Genomic DNA, 20320 nt, shown 5'->3' with positions numbered 1-20320 from the left:
TGGTGGCTAGCGCTGTGACAAGTGGCCACCTTATTATTGTTGTTAAGTCAAGTCAAGTTTATTTATATAGCTCTTAAAATTACACAAAAGTCTCAAAGGGCTTCACGACTGTTATTATTTATTTATTTATTTTTTATTTTACACGTGTAACCTCCCTGACTACCAGCAATTCAAATTTGTCCTCTGTAGTGGACCTTTTTAAGCCTGAATATCTCCCACCCAGTGCATACGGTTGAATTAACTCCTTTTGTGCTCTATAGAGGACAGTCAGAGCTCTCCAATGACAACAAATGTGCAGGGGTGGGGCTTTGCTACCTTTGTTTGCATCATAAAAGAAAATGGCTTCCCTCAGTGCAAGCACTTTTTAGGGAAGTAAGTGTAAAACACTTATATTTGAACAAATTTAGGTTTTAAATGTTGTTATCATGTGTTCTATAAGACTCTTAAGAACACATTAAAGTATTGTTTGAATTATTTTAATTGTATTTGAGCCTAGGATTTTAAGTTTTAAAAAAATGTCCTCTGTGGTGGACACATCAATGCTTAAAAATAAAAACTTTTTTTTTTTTTTTTTTCAAAAATGTATTTTGCATTATTCCAGTTACTTCACAAAGATTTGGGAATATCAAAATAAACATGATTGGACAATATATTTTTTTTCCTGGTAGTCAGGAGGATATGACAATTAAGATTTGTTCTATAACATATACGTATATGGTTAAAAAAGCTTTCCTGATGAAGAAGCTTCCACTGTAGTTATTCTCAAGCTGCCTCAGCCAAATTTTTTTATTAATGTTGATTGCGATTCCATCACCCTTTCCATCTATTTTCCTGGAATGAGGAATAAAATCCAATTGGCGCTTTCATTTAATATTGCCATTTAGCAACCACATTCCTCGCGCCGTGTTTAGTCACTCATTTCCCTCCCCTGTTCTGGGCAGGTGTGAGGCGGCCCTCTACAAATTAGCCAACGTCCCGGGTAATTTCACTTTGATTAATGCAGATGCGTTCGTCTTGGCCCGCACGCCCCACCTACAGTCTATTTGCTATAAATTACGGAAGCTATTTTGTTGCACAAATCCAGCCCTCTCCAATAAGGTGCTGGCTCATGTGTCGACTGGGGCCTCCAAACTACCCCTTTGCCTGCAGGAACCACTAAAGCTTTTAATTGCCTTCTGTGCAAATGGTCCTTATGCACTTGATAAAGTATGTGGAAAGTCACGCATGGGTGGGCTGATTCGCTGCGTGAATGAGACAGCATGCGAGCCAGAGAGAGGGAGAGAAGGAGACGACTATCCATGATATCACAATGATTAGGAGGATGTTGTTTGGTTAGCCTCCTTACACGAGACTACCTGCACAGCTAGTCGCCCACACCATTGCTTCCTTCCTGTGTACATTCACAACCATTCGAGTGGGCGATAACCCCCCGAGTTAAGCGATAAACAATCAAAAGTGCAACTTCAGTGGAAATGATCGCATTCTGTACTGTGCCAGAGAGATGCGGGCCATTATTAATGCGATTCTTGTCCTGACAATGCTATTTTCTAAAAGGTAATTGCAGATTCAGATCTCTGAGAGGGCCTGACTGAGAGTAAATGGCACCTCTTTAATTACGGTCTCCTCCACGTCTCCTCTATCGAGCCACGGAGATGTTTATCGCTCCACGGGATTGTGGGGAAAATGACTCTAATGGGAAATGACCAGTGTCTGGGAAGCTGACTCAGATTAGAAGCGACATTTCTAATTGATGGCTAAAGAAATCCCCGGCCGGATGACTGGGAAAAGTCACTTTGGTGAAAATGTAATTGGAGTGATTGGAGTTCTAACAAGAAGCGGTTTATAATCTCTCCTGATGTAAGTAAGCTTGTGTTAGCGCAGACGGCAAGAAGCAACAAAGCGCAGATGAGAAATTCAGGTTATGATGACGAGATCAATGCTTTGCACTGTGGTACAAGATGATACATGGAATATTTGTATTTAAATACAAACGTTAGAAACATTTTAAAACAAATGCTGACCAGAAAATTGTGCTTTTGCTGTCAAATTATATTGCATAGTAGTAACAGAAAATGGATGGCTGGACGATCATCCTCCATTCTTTTCATTTTTACACTATACGCTAAATACATTTCTATCGTCCCTCTCTTGTGTATCTCTAAAAGAAATTAGTATAGAGTTTTGTTTTGTTTGTTTTTTTTACATATTTTTTTTAATTTTTTAGATAAAATATTTAAATTAATTAAAGGGATACTTTTCTTATTTAGCCATTTTGGCAGTCAAACTAACATTTTGCCTATAATAAATTTGTTATTTTCATTATTTTTAATGTAAAATTAGTACATTTAAAAACACATTTTGCAACTTGCTGTCGACTGAAAATGACATCACAAGGGCTCAGGTAACCAATCACAGCTCAGCTTGTGGCTGTCACATGACCAAACCAAGAAAACAGGTGAGCTGTGATTGGTTACCTGAGCCCTTGTGATGTCATTTTCAGTCGACAGCAAGTTGCAAAATGTGTTTTTAAAAGGTACTAATTGTACGTGAAAAATAATGAAAGTATCAAATTAATTATAGACAAAATATTAACTTTTTATTGCTATAATGGGCTAAATAAGTGAAGTATCCCTTTAATGATTTACATACAAAAAAAAATTAAAATAAGTAAATTTTAAAAAATGCCAGAGTCCAAATTTTTAGGTTGAGAGTCAAAAGGTAGATGAAAAATCTCTAATTATTACCTAAAAATGTCCAAAAAGTGACCATAAAATGTCCAAAAAAGCAGAAAACTACCATCATGCCCATGAAAATGCCAAAAATGTCAAATAATTTATAAAAAAAAAAAAAAAGGGCAAAAAAAGAAAACATTTAAAAAGCTTTGCGTATTTATTATATATTTTTGTATGTGTTTACTGTATCTATCCATGCAGCACGTTTTAGTGTAGCGGCCCATGGTGATCTATGCACTATCCCGCCTGCCACTGCTGATTTGTGGATGTTCACAGCTGTTGCATCCATCAGTGCTTTCTGTCAGTGGTAACAAATTCGCTGCTCTTTTCCACCTGTCCGCTCATTAGTTGACATTCGGGCACTGGACAGCAGAATCTGTGAGGTTCTCCAACTGATGTGAAATGTTGAAATGACAAAATAATAACCACATCTGTCTTGTGCGCGGCGGTATTGACACAACATTACAGCTAGCAAATTGTCTGTGTGTTCCAAAGATACTTCAAGCTTATGACTTCTAAAGCTCCTGACATTTGATGGCTGATGGATGCCACGCAAAATGGCACATGCAGCTGGAAGTGGCAGCTGAGATTTGTGGAGAGAAGAATGAAGCCTTTAGTGTGGGAGGATAACAGCGGCTCTTGTATTGGCAGAGCTAGCTTGATAGCGGTCCTTCATTTGGAATGAGTGCCGCAAAACGCCGTAAATTACGGAACACAAACTCAGAGTTAACCCTTTGATGTTCACCGGACTAAGCGTTTATTCATATTTTTTCCACATTTTGGTAAAATTCTACAATGAACAAAACAACCCATGTAGTTCATTCTATCATAACTGTACTGTAAATAGGCTAAAGGTTATATAAAGTGTAATGGGCATGATAGCTAGCTAAGGCTAACTCTGTGAATAAGGTTCAAACAATGCTGCCTAAATCATTTTAATTCTATAAATATCACAGATTCATGGAAAACCGAAATACCGATTGACTGAATAGCAAGAATTAAAAAAAATAAAATAAAATTGTTTGTTTTAAACAAACAAACAAACAAACAAAGAATTATCTTTGTAATTTTTTTCTTTGTAAACTGCTGTTCTCTTGGCAGTTGTTGATTTATATTGAAAATATTTGATTGTTGCCATGTTTTTATGTCTTACAGCAAATTAAAAAAATAAAAATAAAAAAATCAACCCATTTGTATCCATCTCAGGAGCAGCCATTTTGCCACTTGCTGTCGACTGAAAATGACCAATCATGGCTCACCAGTTTTCTGAAGTTGTGCCGTGATTGGTTGATAGCAAGCCGCAAAATGGCCGCCCATGAGATAGATAAAAACGATGTATTTTGTTGCTTTTTGAGTTGACTTCCTCTTTAAGTAGAAATATAATGTATTTTTTTGTTAAAGATTTGTTATATTCTAATAAATCTGATTGGTATTTTGATAGAAAGTCACTATCAGTTTAACTGGAAAGGTCTTACTTTTTTTTTTCAGTTTGTTCTGTTATTAACTGATTCTAATATCATATTCGCAAGACATGTTTAGTGTACATTAAATAATAAATGCAAACCACCTCTGAAAATACTTAATCCACATAAATGGAATATGAAAACACTCTCATATGAAGTATAAAGAATATACATACACGCACGCACGCACGCATTCAACTCATTTCCACCTGTTCTCAAAGGTCAACATTCACATCTCATTCAGTAGGTATTTACTGACCTTGTCACCTACTTTGTATTGCATGTGGACAAATGAATTAAGATTCAAGGGGCCCCGGTAATGGAAAAGTGTTTTAATTTCCCCCTGACATTAAGACGTTGTGCCTCATAGGCATGCGGTGGCACATTACTCGCCGCCTTCTCCCCGGCGTCGCTGCTGCCCCACCCCACACACACACACACACACACGTTCCACTTAAACACTTCAATCACAGCAAAAGATCAAAGGAGCTGTTAAACTAATCAAGTGGAGACACAAGAGATGAAACTGTGCCTGGATTCACTGTTTTTCCTATTAGCGCCCGCGCCCGCCACCTCTAACCCCATTAACCAAGTGGAACGTTCATGGAGGAGCTTTGGCGGCTCAATTGCCTGCAACGTATACAATGATCCTAAACAAATGGCCTTGTATCCTCTATGAGCTGCTTTATTGAACATGGAGCAAAGATCCTCTTGGGAGGGTTCACAGTAACTCACTCCACCGTAATGTGTCGTATATTTCCATTATTGCTGACATCCCCATTAGCACTGTTAAGTGTTTTAGTTTCGCAGGCACCCGAAGTTGCGTTTCGGATTAAAAGAACACTCCTATGAGATTCTAATAGCACATAATCTAAAACCTGGATGGAAATAGGGCAATAAAGATGCGAAGAAAAAAATCTATATTACATGAATGGCATTCTGATCCGTATCTCCTCCGTGGCTACAAGCTAAAAATGTGTCATAGATTCACTGTAAAAGAAGCCAAACTGAATTTGAAGCTGTGCGCTTTCCTTATGAAACACTCCAAGGTTGAAGGAGTGTCGAAAGCGCTCCTTAAGAGTCCGTGCAGCAGCTTAATAACAGCCCCGCGCGCGGCGACTCTGCCACTTTTCAGTAGCTCTCAAAGGGCCGCTGTATTGGATAATAACTTGTTATCAAGTACCTGTAAAGCCAAGTGAGCTTTTGGAGGAGAGGTCACAGGGTGAGCTCTTTTTTTATTTCTCCTCGAAGAAAACAATCACGTACATCTAACACATCTCATTCACTGTTAATTCACATACACACACAAAAAAAAGTTTAATCAAGAGTTTAAAAGACGGGGGGGAAATGTGCCAGCTTCTAGCAAGCCAACTTGACTTCAGTTCAGTCATGTCACGAGGTCCTGAGTAAATTGTAATGTGCAATGTAATGAGGCAGGAAATGTGTATTGTATGTGTCATTAATGAGCTAAATTTGATGACACATTTGAACCTTTTTGAGGGCTTCATCAAGCTTGTATTCATTTATCATTATATGAAGTATCTTGTGCAAACATAAGACTTCATTTGGGTTAAACGAGCGGATGTAATGTAGTGGAAAAGAGGTTAATTTGACGTTAATTTTGCACGTCTCTAATTAAATGTAGGAGGCTAAATAAAGCAAACAATCAGTAAATACTTGCTTTGCAAATATCTGCAGTTGAACTAACATGAACCAATTAATGGAGAAAGACAGAAACTCATTAGTTTAATGGGAAAGGCTAAATGAAGTAGTGCCCAGGATGTTTTGACACTACTGTCCATTTGTTTGTCAAACATGACAGCATCAACACACAGACACAGCCCTTCAAAAATCAGCAGCAGTTTTACACAAGTAACACTGGCCTCATTATTTATTATATATACTGTAAATGTATTATATATAGTGTAAGTCTATACCATAATCTTGTATTACCGTTATACGTGAGTGCCTTTACTGGCATTGACGTTCATGCTGTACACGATTTGGCCACTGAGGGGCAGTGTTGTGTAGGTCCTTGCATTGAGCTACACCTCGACAGTAGAAGAAGAAAGTAACAATCTAATTTCTTCAATAAAACTTTTTTTTTTTTTTTTTCTCAGCGTAAGAAGAGCATTTGCCTATGAGTACCGTTGAGATGTTTGTTTGCGTACCTTCCGCAGTGTTGGTGTATGAATACTATTTTTTAGGGATTTGAATTCCACTGTCATGACTGGGTCATGCCAGGGTTAAGTTTGGGTCATGCAAGGGCATGATAGGGTTATGTTTGGGTCATGCAAGGGTTATGTTTGGGTCATGGTACTGTCATGACAGGGTCATGCCAGGGTTATGTTTGGGTCATGCAAGGGTTATGTTTGGGTCATGGCCGTGTGGTCAAGTGTATGTTTTGAACTGATGTAACCAGCATCTAGTTTCAACTGGTAAGACGCTATGTGATGTCAGAAGCTATGTGACATCAAGAATCTTTAATCTCTTTATCTGGTCAACAGCCAATCAGATAATTCCATGTCAGTCCTGTTACCCACATGTCTAGCCGCAACCAATCAGATCGATTCGCTGTCTATATAAGCCTGTCTGAGAAGTGTTTGTTTTTGTCGGATTATTACCTCTGTTCCCCTGTGCCACTCTCGTTGTTTCTGGTCTAGTTAACTTAGTTCCACGCCTGTCGATGTTATGTGAATAAAAAGTTAAAATCTTATTTGTGTCTGCGTTTTTGGGATCCGGGTAGTTCGCTAACTTATGCTAGCAGGTCAATGGCGTTTTCTATTGTCTATTAGCTTTGAGCTAACTATGTTGGGGAAAGAAAACAAACCAAAGTGTGATTTATATTTGAGTGTGCTCTAAGTGTAACTCTTCGTTTTTGTGTGTTTAATTTTACAATTAACATCAACTGGAGTGTAAGAAATAGCTGGAAAACAGCAACATTGGACTGTTTTTGTGTGAATTTTGGCTGCAACCACAATTTTTTTCTAGCAAGAATTGGCATAAAAGAAATCCGTATGTGTCGGGCCCTATATAAGATATTATAAGAAAGGTAACTTTCAATCTGATTACAGAGGAGAAAATATAACTGGTGACGAGGCAAGGAAACTTTGTGGAGCCTCGTTTGGAGTCTCCCTCAGCCGCTCCTTTCACAAGGAAGTTAATGATGCTGGCAAGAAGATGAATCACCTCAAACAACACGCAGAGCAGCTCTGACAAGTGTGCACCGGCGAGTGTGACACCTGCAAGTAGCTGAAGAAAGACTAATAGTCATGTCAGCTGCTACCTGCAGGAGCTGAGCTATGTCTGCGGCAACAAACTGTACCCGCGAGACGTCGAGTCCTGTTGCCTGATGACAGTAATGCCGGTTGACATTTGGAATGGCCTCACAAAGTAATTAAAGGGGAAAATGTCTGCGCCGAGTGAATTTCACGTCATCTTTTAAGAAAATATATATATTAATGGTAACTTTTAACATTCATCCAATTTTGCAGAAGAGTGCCTGGCGACGAAGGTTGCGCAAAGAAAATATCTTTTCGCACATTGTGTCTTTTAGTAAAGTGCAGACGGGTGACATGAGAGCGCTGCCATTTATCTTTGTCAGCCCCGCTGGGCAACCTTATCACACGCAAGAGTACAACACGGAACGTTATTACACATTTCATTAAAGTGCTCAGTGCGGGGATTACCGAAGACGGCACCTTTGCACTGCACGGGTTACAGGTTGGAAATTAAAGTGTACACAACACAGTTCACAGTATCAACAACACTCGCAACATAACATGTTTACCAGGCCCAAAATAATTAATTTGTAAACGATCAGGTTCTCTCACCGAAAGTCAGTCGAGATAGGCTGGAAAATGCCATTCAGTCATCCATTTTCTATAACGTTTGTCTTCAGTCGGCTTCATCTGACCTCAATTTAGAGTCTTCACTTAACAGAACATGTATGTTTTAGACAAACATTAAACGCTTGTTCACCATGCCGCTCTGGAATAATGAAAGTGAGTAGAAAAATGCACACAGCATGTTCAGAACAGAATTACTCCCTTTGTGCTACTGGGGGTCACAAAATAAGCAGCTGGGGACAGCTTATAGATCATAAACAGCTTAGAAGGCTTTGTAAAATCAAGCTACTATCGTGTTAAGTGTCATGTTCAGACACTTTATAGGAGCCTCTTATCACACATCCCATGGAGGATATCGTGAAAAAAGTTAGGTGCCACATTTCCTAGAAATTTTTATTTTATTTTTTTCAAGATAATTTTTGAAGTGCATCTTTTACAGGCACATAGTACAAGTAAATAACAAGTAAATATGTAAAATATTTTATAAATCTTGACTTTAGAACACACCTGTTAAACATATGCCCGGCGGGCCAGAACTGGCCCATCAGAGGGTCCAATCTGGCCCAAGAGGAAAGGACACAAACTGCAGTTTTTCCAAAAATAAATCACATTCTGAAATTTGGCTGTTACTCAGGTTTTGATGCAAAAAAAATTTGCTCATTTTTGTTAAGAAATGCCATATTAATCTAGGAAGAAAGAATTATATGATTTTTTATTTTTTGCAGAATGTACTTGTACCCCCCCCCCAAACAAACAAACAAACAAAAAACAGTAAATATTTTGACCAGTCATTATTTATTTCTGATCACAAGATCATATCGGGACAACTCTAAATGCATCAGTAATCATTTTGGACCAGGTGCACTGATTCCATTTGAGAAGACATGCACGTTATCTGTCGATAATAAATCACAATGTCACAGTCTGGAGAAAAAATAAACATTACTTTCCATCAGTTGTATTTTCAAGCGACCGATATCAGATTATAACTTCATTTTTACTGAGCACATGAATCAACGCGAATGTGCCAAATGCTTCCAAACAAGAACACATTTGTCAACCTTGAGCAACGACATCACAAAATGAATAAAATAGAAATATTAAACATCACACATACTTTTTTTTTTTTTTTTTTTTTCCGGCTTGGAGTGATTCTTCCATCCCGAAAGTTGAAAAGTCAATACATCCGCATTACTCCCCTGGCCACTGTCAGCAATCATTTTCTTTATTTAATGATCTGTGCACGTCGCATATTTAGACTATATTTAATGGTCTATGGCAGGGATGGGCAACTTTTGTTTTATCCTACCCCCGAGGGCCAGACTGTGAAAATGCACACCCTACTTCCCCAACACCATAAGAGAGACTATTGATTTTAATGAAAAACTAAAATATGTTTCTGATATATGACATTTTTTTTAATATAATTATTGATTGAAATGCATAATACCAGCAACAATACATTATGATTCATTACCGGACTTGAATGAACAAACTAAAAAGGTTTGTGAACTTCTGTATGTGCTAGTCTCACTTTTGTAGTTTTGATTTGTGTTTCTATTTACTGCCGGTGTATTGTTTTGGTAGACATCATCAACATCAGGCTTCCACTGACAGGTTACATCACTGGAAGAGTTTGTCAAATAGGAATCGTGAACCATAAAACCACTGCCAAGGCCAAAACATTTGTTATCTGTGAAAGTAAAAATCAGTCAAGAGACGCGATATGGATGAAATGAGCTCGATCAATTGTCAAAAAAATGGAAGAGGTTTCGTGAAATCACATAAATAACCCACAAAACAAACAAACAAACACACACAAATGGCAACACAACTTTCTTAGGGGAGGAAATAAATAACATTATAATCGTTCTAGGCCTCATTTGTAAAAATAGAACACTTTATTTGATTTTAATTACTGTACAGTTGGGCAATTGGCTCGAGCCAATGTTTCTTTTAGCCACAATCACAAACCTCACACTGCTATCACTCCCTCGAAGCCTGTTGAGCCGTGGGACCCATTTGTGTGTCTAGCGCGTGAATTACATTGGGAGTATGTAACGGGCCTCAAAGCAAAAGCAAAATTGTCCCTTGGAGAATGTACTATATAATTATTATATTACAAAAGCATGTGATCAATCCTATGAATGATGTCACCTCTGCTATTGTTTCACCCTCCGAACGTCTTATTCTTATATTGATCTATGTGGATCTTCCTTAATCATATCGTGCTTATAATGGAGGCAAATCTATTCTTGACACACAAATGAAAAGTGTGAACAAGGGTGGCGATTCACATTTGACACTTGCGCTCTCTTGATACTAATAAGATTGATGGCGCTGAAAGTCAGACAGACAGTCATGTTGATTTCAACAGTTTACCAAAGCTGTATTGCATCGTTGACTACCTGTGAGAGATCGATAGGCTAATGACTGATTGACAATTTGTTTTTGTATGCTATTGTTGCATCATCATAATCTGAAATACAAAGCAGTGGTAATAACTGTTTTGAATCACAGGGGTGTGTGTTTGGTTTTGGCCATGGTCATGAAATTTCAAAGTGATACATAAACATAACATCAACAACACTGTAGTTAGCTACTACATTTTCAAATGTCAGTTGAACCGTTTTAAAATCACCTGAATCCAGTGTAAATCCAACTATCTATAATACGGTCTCTCGATTTGATATCCATCATTAACAATGTGATAATATGAATGAAGATTAAAAACATACCAATAAAGTGTAAATGCTTTTAAATCCAAGTTTTTTATTTTTTTATTTGCTCTCTTTTCCCATACATATGATTAAGGTATTTTTAAAATCATATTTTTGAAAATCTTGTTTTGTACTATGCGATCATTTAGAAATTTTAATAGCCTCCCGTATTTTTCGGACCATAAGGCACACTTAAAATCCTTTAATTTTATTAAAAATCGACAGCACATCTTGTAATCCAGAGCGTCTTATGTACGGTATGTATGGATATCGGTTTTTCAGTTTGTCGACTTTCATCCTATTAACATCCACATTTAATCAGTAGTGAGCGTCTATTGCTGCATTCGAGGATGGTCGGAAGTCGGACTTTTCCGAGTTCAAACCAGAAAGTGTGTACGGGAATGAACTCAGAAATTCCACTTGCGAAGTCAGAAAAAAAGAAGGACCCCGACTTCACTGACAGACTACAAGTGACATCACTCTACAATGGCGACCCCTTTGGAAACACAGACTGTGAATGGTAAAATACAATTTACTTGAGTATAAAACTAAGTTTTCTTCATTCATAAATATTCGACATAACTTCACGTAACGTACGTGACAGTATGTCGCTATCTCCCGGCATGAAATTATACGGTGAACTACTGAACTGTATGGAACGCTTGTGAAATAAAATAAAAACAATAAATGAAGCAAAATTATGAGAAAGTAAGTTTGCTGGAGGTCAAAAATGAGTTTTAAGAACCAAAATAAAAAACAATTCACCACTATCCGCCATTTTGGTTGTTTACTTTCGCCTCAAACGCTTTCAGGTCGGAAATGGGAAAAAACAACTCGGATATGTCCGACTTCCAACCATCCTCAAATGCAGCACATCTTTTTGTCATACCAGAACTAGAACTACTTCCGGTTTCCGTGTCTAAGGGTCATGGGAAATGTAGTCCTACACGGTACTACATAATAGCGTTAAATCTATCAAATAAATATACAGTACAAATTGAATAAACTATGTAACATACAATGATTCACAAAAATAATGCGCCCTATAACCTGGATCACCTTAGCCTATGTATGAAAATATGATCAAATAGACCGGTTCATTGATAGTGGACTTAATGATATGGTACGGTCAATGGTACGAAAAATACGGTAAACTATATATTTTTCTTTTGTGTGCTTTTAAATCTTTTTAACTCTGTTTACAACTGCTTTTAATTGTTTTATTATTACAGTATGTGAAGCACATTGAGTTACATTGCTTATGTAATGCGCTATAAATCAGTCCTCTTTTTTTTTTTCTTTTTTTTTTTAATAACACCCCTAGGAACTGCCTCTGTAGTAAACGTCTAAACAATGTGAAATATTTAAATTTCTTATAATACTGCTCCCTAAAAATGAGCATTATTCATGGGACTTTACAGTAATTGTCATTTGTGAGGTTTGAGGTAACAAGCCAAGTCACTCGTTGTCAGTTTGCTTTCAATGACTTTGACACGACAACCCGGACTGTTTGATAAATGTTTTATAAGTGACTCAAGCCTGACCCAAACGGAATAAAAGTCCACATGTATTAACATGAGGGAATGTCATTGCGGCGCAGAAATTCCTTTGTTCCCATCATCTTTTAAGGGGTCTATTATCAAAAGCAGTAAAACAAATTTGACAGTCTCGAGAGCGTCCTCTCTCTCTCCCCGGACTGTCGTAAAGTCCCCACGGGGATGTTGTGATGAACGATTCAAGGCCAGCTCTGGCCCAGGGATGCTCCACTGAACCATGCGTTTGATCTATCATCCGGCCTTCCCATATTAATGATGAGGTCACAGTATTGAGGGTCACGGCATTGCTGATAAAAGCGCAAAGCTGGCTATTTGTTACGAGCCCATCTTGACTGATCGTAACTCTTGTGATGAAGGGGGACATGATTTCACACCCGTCACGCCCGAGACAAGTCCGCATGTTCCATATAATATGATGTGATTTGAGGATCACAGTGAATGAGCCCTATCAAACTCAATGTGGAACTAAATGAAGTGGCTGTTATCACTCATAGGACAATGATTATGGACCAAACTTATAAAACATACTGCAGTACTGCATTAATACCTACTCAACGCTCTATTAACTTGTTCCCGCTTATGCTTCAGAGGAGTTACCGTTGGAATCAAGAGCCACTAAACACATGGTACATGGCACAGATTAAGTACATTTGGGCCCTATGCAGACATTCATCTACTTTCTGCAGTGTTTCACATACAGAAAAAAGTGCAACAGCTTGCCTTTGTGCAAGCACCTCCGAAGTGGCACCGCTTTGGCCTCTACAAAGGTCGAAGTCCAGTAATGATGGGGCTGTGGAGTGTCGATTGTACCTTATGAAAAGAAACTGGCTTCTACTGAAGCTTTCCTGACACTCAAGTAAGATTGTCAACACCAATTGTGTACTATAACCGTCTACAATTACATTTGATGTTATCTTGGGACTGAAAACACTTTAGTACTTACATTTCAATACATGCCGATCAATATGCAAAGGTGAATATGAGTTTCATTGAATCAAATCTTACTAAAAAACAAAAAATGTAAATTTCCATAAGCGCTTTTTAGAGTAACTTATCATTACTAACGTATATCTTGAGTCTTGCCAGACATTTGACCTAAATGTTGCCTGTAACACTGATTAGACACTTTGGTTATGCAGTGTCTCAGACTGAACAGTAGGGGGCACTATGTAAATGGAGTACATTCAGTAGATTGAAGATGAAGAAGAAATAAGGTACAAACAAGAATCTGCTTGGGTATACAAGGATGAATAACAACGTCCGGCAGTAGGGATGTAACGATATCCAAATATCACGATACGATATTATCACGATATGAATTATCACGATATTGTGGGGGAGGTTGGCAATATTTAAAATAGGGCACAATATTGTAAAAAAAAAAAAAAAGAGCTCATACTAAAAAAAAAAGAAAAAAAAAAAGAAAGAAAAAAAAAGCACAATATTGTGCTTTTCTATATAACAGCGATACATATAAACTACCTCCAATCATGAATAGCACTTAATATTGTGGCCCTTACTCAAGCCCAAATTGAGTTCCTCCACATATTGACTCGCTTCACAAGCATATTACAATCACCTTCATCTGACAATTAGTGATTGTAAATATAGAAGGGCCAAAACATCCCGAATGAAAATTAAACCACTGAAAAATAAATATCCACCAGAGGGTGCTAGAACTACACAAATGGAAATCAACCTGACTTTTTTAACAGATGTGTAGCGTTTAAATATCAGGAGTATGAGGACGACGATATTGTGGCAGTTTTAATATCACGATATTGCCATTATCGTTACATCCCTATCCGGCAGTGTTGTCAGGTGTACGATAATTAGACATTCTGTACGATGTATGATCAATAATCCTAAAAAATGGCAAATATACAATAATTTGACCATTTTCGTCTTATTGCCGGCAAAACTGAAACTGCCAGTTTTTTTTTTTTTTTTTTTTTTTGCGGAGCCTGAAGGTATCTGTTGTCATGTGACATAATAGCAGCCAATCGCACTTTGCTGAGCATGGCAAATGAGTATTGACTGGCTAAATGGTAAGTGCCTCCAGGAGACACTCCCAAACAGGAAATCACGCAAGACTCCAACCACCTATCCAGTAATATATACAGATCAGTGACGTTAACCCGCAACGAAGCCCCGAGTGCCTGTGTGTCGTGAGCGTTTTTAAACACAAGAACGACTATATTTGACTGTCGCGAATCAGTGTATTTTGGTTATGACGGGTGTACGATATAATTTACATCAAAATACGATCATTTTGAGTCTATGGTACGATAATCCTATATTTCCCACCTGGCAACACTGACGTCCAGTTAACTCTGTGTTAACTACAAACTAATGTGAGTAAAAAGACGAGCACCAATCAGTCCCGAAGCCGATGCTGGCATCAGCGCACGCCTATATTTTTCTATGCTAACCCCCTCAGGTAATAAATTGTTAATTTTTCTTTGGCTATATGTTGAATTCTTATCTTAGCACGTTTTGACAAGTAAATGGTCACTGGAAGCTCCAGCAACAAGAATCCTGATGAGTCTGCATCCCACATCTGTGTTAATACTCAAACATCAAAGCAATGTTTTCCCAACCTCTCAACATGCTGACAAATGCTGCTAAATAGGATTCAAGCTCCTCTCAACCATTTCAGTCGAAGCAGCTGTAAATGAGATTATGTTACTTTTGATCTAAGGCCTCTTTATGCCGATTATTTTTCCCAAGTTGTACTTTTTAAACAGTAGGTCACTATATACTTCCACTGCATTTTAATATACGCTCACCAGCCGTTTCATGAGGTACAACTTGATGTAATACACAAGAAGAATCCATCTATTTTTAATCCCCGCTTTATTTTTGACTGCATAAAGTTTTATGTTGCAATATATTTATTGTGTATTGTTTACAGTGGTAAACAATCGCATCATGAGAATATTTTTTTTACGAGCCTCTCCTAACTAAATCACCTAAGTAGAGATCTCATTTTTATGCAGAGGAGTTGAGTTTGTGTTTACCATTGCTGAGAGTAATGTTACAAACAAATGAAATGAGAATAATTACATTTAGTTCTCATGTGGCAACGTAAGGCAATTCGCTTTAATATCCGACCATGGAAACTGTCTCACCTTCTCAGTGGTGCAGTTGCCTTGTTGTGTGATTCGCTCTTTTCCTTCATAGCCTGAGCCAGCCAACTGCACCAAACTGACCCTTCTTCTTTTTGTGCACAGTAAATGCCATCCTTAGGCTGAAATGAAAACGATAACAACTGGTCAGAACACGTGCAAGCAAACAAAATATATCCAGATGATAACCTTGAACTATTCTCATTATTCGTTTACAAATAATAGCCATGAGCGTCAATGTTTTTGTGAGTGTGACAGACTGAAGTGTGCCCGTGACGCCTGCAGGTATACAGGTTCCCCGTGGTTTTCACTTCGCTGATTTGCCAACATATGGCTTCCTCTTCACTCAATCTAAACTCACTCGGTTTCGTAATGCGCTTGTCCAACATAACTATAGAAACAACAGCAACTCATGAGCCACATTGAACTTCGACTGAAAATGTTCAGTATCAACAATGACTCATTTATCGTACTTATTTAACTGTACTTATCTGAATTTCAACATTAGATAACCCAAACATAGGGAGATGAGTTTTTCAAATCAATAGTAGTTTATGAGAATTTTAACCATTGGCACTGAAAAGAGAATGCAACACATGCAGCAAATCAAATTTCTCAACTGATACAGAATAAATTGTGAACTGTTATAAAAGGTCCCACCATATTGAGCTCTTTCACTGGATGATGTAGAAGGTCAAACTCAGATAAGATCCGTATAGCGTTCAATGTGTGCGCTAATGAAAGGATGATGTTGCTGGTTCTGCAATGGCTTTGCTGTGAACATCAGCAGATGCAATAAATGAAACAGTCACGTGTCAGTGGAGTACAAGCATGAAACAGGCGCTTTGCAATGTGTATTTGTAATTATCACTTTGATGTATAAACCATTCAGTCCTCGGCAAGTTCGACGTACTGTATGTAAGCACCATGTGCCCTGATCTTTTACTGGTGTTAACATAAAACGAAAATTACAGAAAATGAAGCAATTACATTGTAAAATACACATTTAAGTCAACAAATTCAATATAATTGCTAGGGTGATATGAAGTGAGTGTTTGATCCAGTACCTTCAATGAATGAATTTGTGTCTTATGAATGATAGATGCAGCTAGCTGGCTAGCTAGTCAGCTAGCTGGCTAGCTAGTCAGCTAGCCGTCAGCTAGCTAGCTAGATATACAAAAATGTTTGATACATTTAAACAACATTCCAAAAGTGGGAACAAATTACATTGTAAAATACAAATTTAATAATAAAAAAAAAATATATATTGTCATGTTTTTTGTTATTTACGGGAAGTGTTTAATCTTTTGTGTCAATCTAATGTTTTGGTAAATCCCAAATTAACAACAGTAGTACCCTTCCAATAAAAACCCAGTGTCTTCAATTTGATGAGTCTGAGTTTTTAAATATAATTACATTCAGTAGTCTTCTGTATGTCCAGTTAATGTGTGTAGCTAAATAAACAAAAACATTGTTTTTAACATGGTGTTTTCAATTCAATTTTCTCCACTTACCACCTCCGCTATTCTTCAAAAAACATCCAATTTCGAGTTCACTTCCACCATTCATTTTACATTGAAGACAGGTGAAAACAACACACACAAGTGGATTTTTTGTTTGTTTTAATATTATGAGCATGCGGCTAAAACTATAAACCACTGCTTTGAGGGTTAAAATGTGCTTGGAGTTCCTTTGGACTGACTTGCGAGAAGGGTATTACTCATGGCACCTTCTTTTTACTACAGCATAATCCTCATACATACTCAACCCCCACCTTTCCCATCTGCCATAATCAACCTTTCTCCATTGGGGTCTGTTGTGGTTCATTGAATGATCTTCAAACATCCGACCCATCACTGTCTGGGCTCCCGGTCTAGCGGCCATGTTCTGCTTCATTTGCGCCAACATCCGGCCAGAGAATCATCTAAGCGGCGCAGGCATTTTTGTGCGCGTCTGGACGTCCTGGGCTCCTCTGTATTCATTAGCAGGCCAGTCACAGTGGTGCGATGAGGCATATCCTCTCAGGAGCCTGCAGGGACTGTCAGCAGAGTGACGGAGATGGATCGCAGGTGGACCGACGAGGAGACCTGCCATAGATTAACTCGTCTGCCAGCAGGGGGACTCCGGCGCCATTTGTTTTCGGCTCAACAGATAATTTTTCCAATTAACCTTTAAGTGCATTGCTTGACGTCGCATGCACAATGCGGAAAGAGCACCGGGTACCCGCCGGACCTCTCTTTTATTCTGGGATAATGACAGAAGAAGAAATATTCTCCTTCTGGTCTGTCTAATCCCAACTGTGTACACAGATTTAAATTATAATTCAGTTTTATGTTGTGTATGTTACGCCTTAACCATGTTGATGAGAATACACTATTTTTACAATATAGTAATAATAATAATAATAATAATAATAATAATTAGGGGTGTGAATTGCCTAGTATCTGACGATTCGATTCGTATCACGATTCACAGGTCACGATTCGATTCGATACCGATTAATATCGATACGACTTTATAAATTGATTGTTGCGATTTTTTTAAATTCAAATTTAGAAAATACTAATCAGTAAACTTGTACAGTCTAAGATTTGTGTGAAAATGTATTATTTATTTATCTGAGACTTCAGTCTTATACAGGTTGTAATCCGTTTCGTGTTTGAACAACATTGAAATAAAATATTAAGACTTAATGTTCCGTTAAAATAACATCTTCTATGCTTAAGGTGTGAACCCTAACCCGAAGTAAGACGTTTTGTTGAATATTTTTCCATTAAAAATTGAAGTTTAAAAATCGATTCGGCCGCCTATTGAATCGATTCGAGAATTGTGCGATGTAGTATCGCGATATATTGCTGAATCGATTTTTTTTAACACCCCTGATAATAATAATTCACACAGTAAACACAAGGACAACCCCAGGGCAACTGAATGTCTCCTCTACAAATAAATCCAAAATGTCTACCCCAAGAAGATTTCCCCAAGCCTGAGGAAGTCCATGGCTTAGATAAAAGAAAAGTGTAATTCCATAGCCATCTGGTCCAGGAAAGAGAATTTAAGCGCTGCGAGGATGCCAACCCGACGCCACATCATAGAATGGGCTATTGCTTTCCAAATGACTCTGGGCTGTGTCCACTTTCTACTATGCACATTTTTACAACAGGATCTTTTTTTTTTTTTGGTCTGCCCTCCCCTCTTCCAAAAGTTTAAAAAGTAATCTTTTTTTCTTTTTCTTTTCTGAGCATGATAAGGAATCTAAACTAGGTCAAGGACTGCAAGTAAAGTCGTTGAAGAGTAATTAAAGCACCCGGCAATGCTACAGTTCAAATTGTCTCCACCATGAGCTTTGGAGATAGAAATCCATTCAAGGATTTGGAGAGCCATTGTCTCACTTCCCCTCTTGAGTGAAATCTTTTCCTTGCTGTTTTCTTTCTGTCTGCCGAGTCTGAAATTAAGTGAGCCGAGTTATTATCAAGCCACTGGAGAGACTTGGGGTGCAATTCCTGTTCACCTATAATGAACAATGTTCCAAATGTGGCAGCTAGCATGCCTGAGATGATACAAGCAAAAAAATACAAATAAAAAAAAATAAAAAATAAAAAAAACAGAAATGGTCCAACAAATTCGCTAATCCTGAAAAATAGTAACTATTATTTAATCGACTTTGTTGTCACAAGGCCACACTAAATGGCAAATAATCATTTAATTGACACAAAATTCTTAAATCAAGATTCACATTGCGGCATTTCATCAGTTGAGATGTCAAACTTCCTCGCATTTTAAAGGGTTCAAATCTCGGGTCATGTCTTGATCAAGATCTTCTCTCTCCCCTTCTAGCCCCCCCCCCCCCTTTGTGGTCCTTTGATATGACAGCATAATAGGGCTGCATAAATATATGTATATATTTATATATTTTAGAGATGAAGGTAATATTCGACAAATGTATGAGGAAAAAAAACACAGATTTGTGACATTCTCACAGTTTTGCAAGAAAAAAAAAATCTATCTATCTATATATATATATATATATATATATATATATATACACACACATATATATATAAGGGTACCTAGTACCTGACGATTCGATTCGCATCATGATTCATAGGTCACGATTCGATTCGATACCGATTAATCCCAATACAAATTTAAGTAGATTGTTGTGATATTTTTTACTCAAATTTAGAAAATACTAACGCGCAAACTTGTCCAAGTACACTGTAAGATTTGTATGAAAATGTATTATTTATTTTATATGAAACTTCAGCCTTATAACTGTGAGCCATTGTATTTAACAAACATGTTGTAATCTGTTTCTTGTTTGAACACGCTTCGAAATAATATATTAAGGCTTTATGTTACATTAATATAATTTTCTTCCATACTTAAGGTGTGAACACTAACCCTCGGTAAGACGTTTTGTTGAATATTTTTATGTCAAAATGGATGTTTAAAAATCAATTCAGCTGCCTATTGAATATATATATATATATATATATATATATATATATTAAGGGTGTCACGATTTCGATTTTTTATCGAAATCGATCGAAATTACGTCACGATTTCGAGCATCGAAATAGAAGAGAGGACACACGATTCGATGCCCCCCCCCCGCGCCCGCCGCCACCGCCGCCACCGCCACCTCCCAGGAAAGCAAATGAGACGCAGCCATTCAGCTACTAGCTAACGGCACTTGTTAGCTGACTTCTCCTGCAGTCATGATGGCAAGCGCGGACAGACACAGCAATGGTGCTTCAAGCCGCTCCCGCTTCTCTCGTCACCAGTTTGGAAACATTTTGCGTTCCCGGTGAGTTATGTCGACAACGTTCACGTTGTCGATAAAAAGACCACAGTTGCAAGATATGCTATG

General features: G+C 37.8%; 1 protein-coding gene across 6 annotated transcripts in view; it reads right to left on the bottom strand.

Annotated features, from left to right (window-relative positions):
- Positions 1-20320, bottom strand: part of LOC144030431 (histamine N-methyltransferase A-like) — a 47123-nt gene that overhangs the window by 9900 nt on the left and 16903 nt on the right. For all 6 annotated transcript variants that reach the window (XM_077536728.1, XM_077536729.1, XM_077536727.1 and 3 more), the window contains one exon: positions 15451-15569. In XM_077536728.1, the coding sequence (XP_077392854.1) occupies positions 15451-15569 (119 nt within the window). The remainder of the gene's footprint in view (positions 1-15450; positions 15570-20320) is intronic.

Source organism: Festucalex cinctus, chromosome 11 (genome assembly GCF_051991245.1).
Source record: "Festucalex cinctus isolate MCC-2025b chromosome 11, RoL_Fcin_1.0, whole genome shotgun sequence".
Classification (NCBI taxonomy): Eukaryota; Metazoa; Chordata; class Actinopteri; order Syngnathiformes; family Syngnathidae; genus Festucalex; species Festucalex cinctus.
Note: the sequence above shows the minus strand (reverse complement) of the source record. Positions and strands in the feature narration are given on the sequence as shown.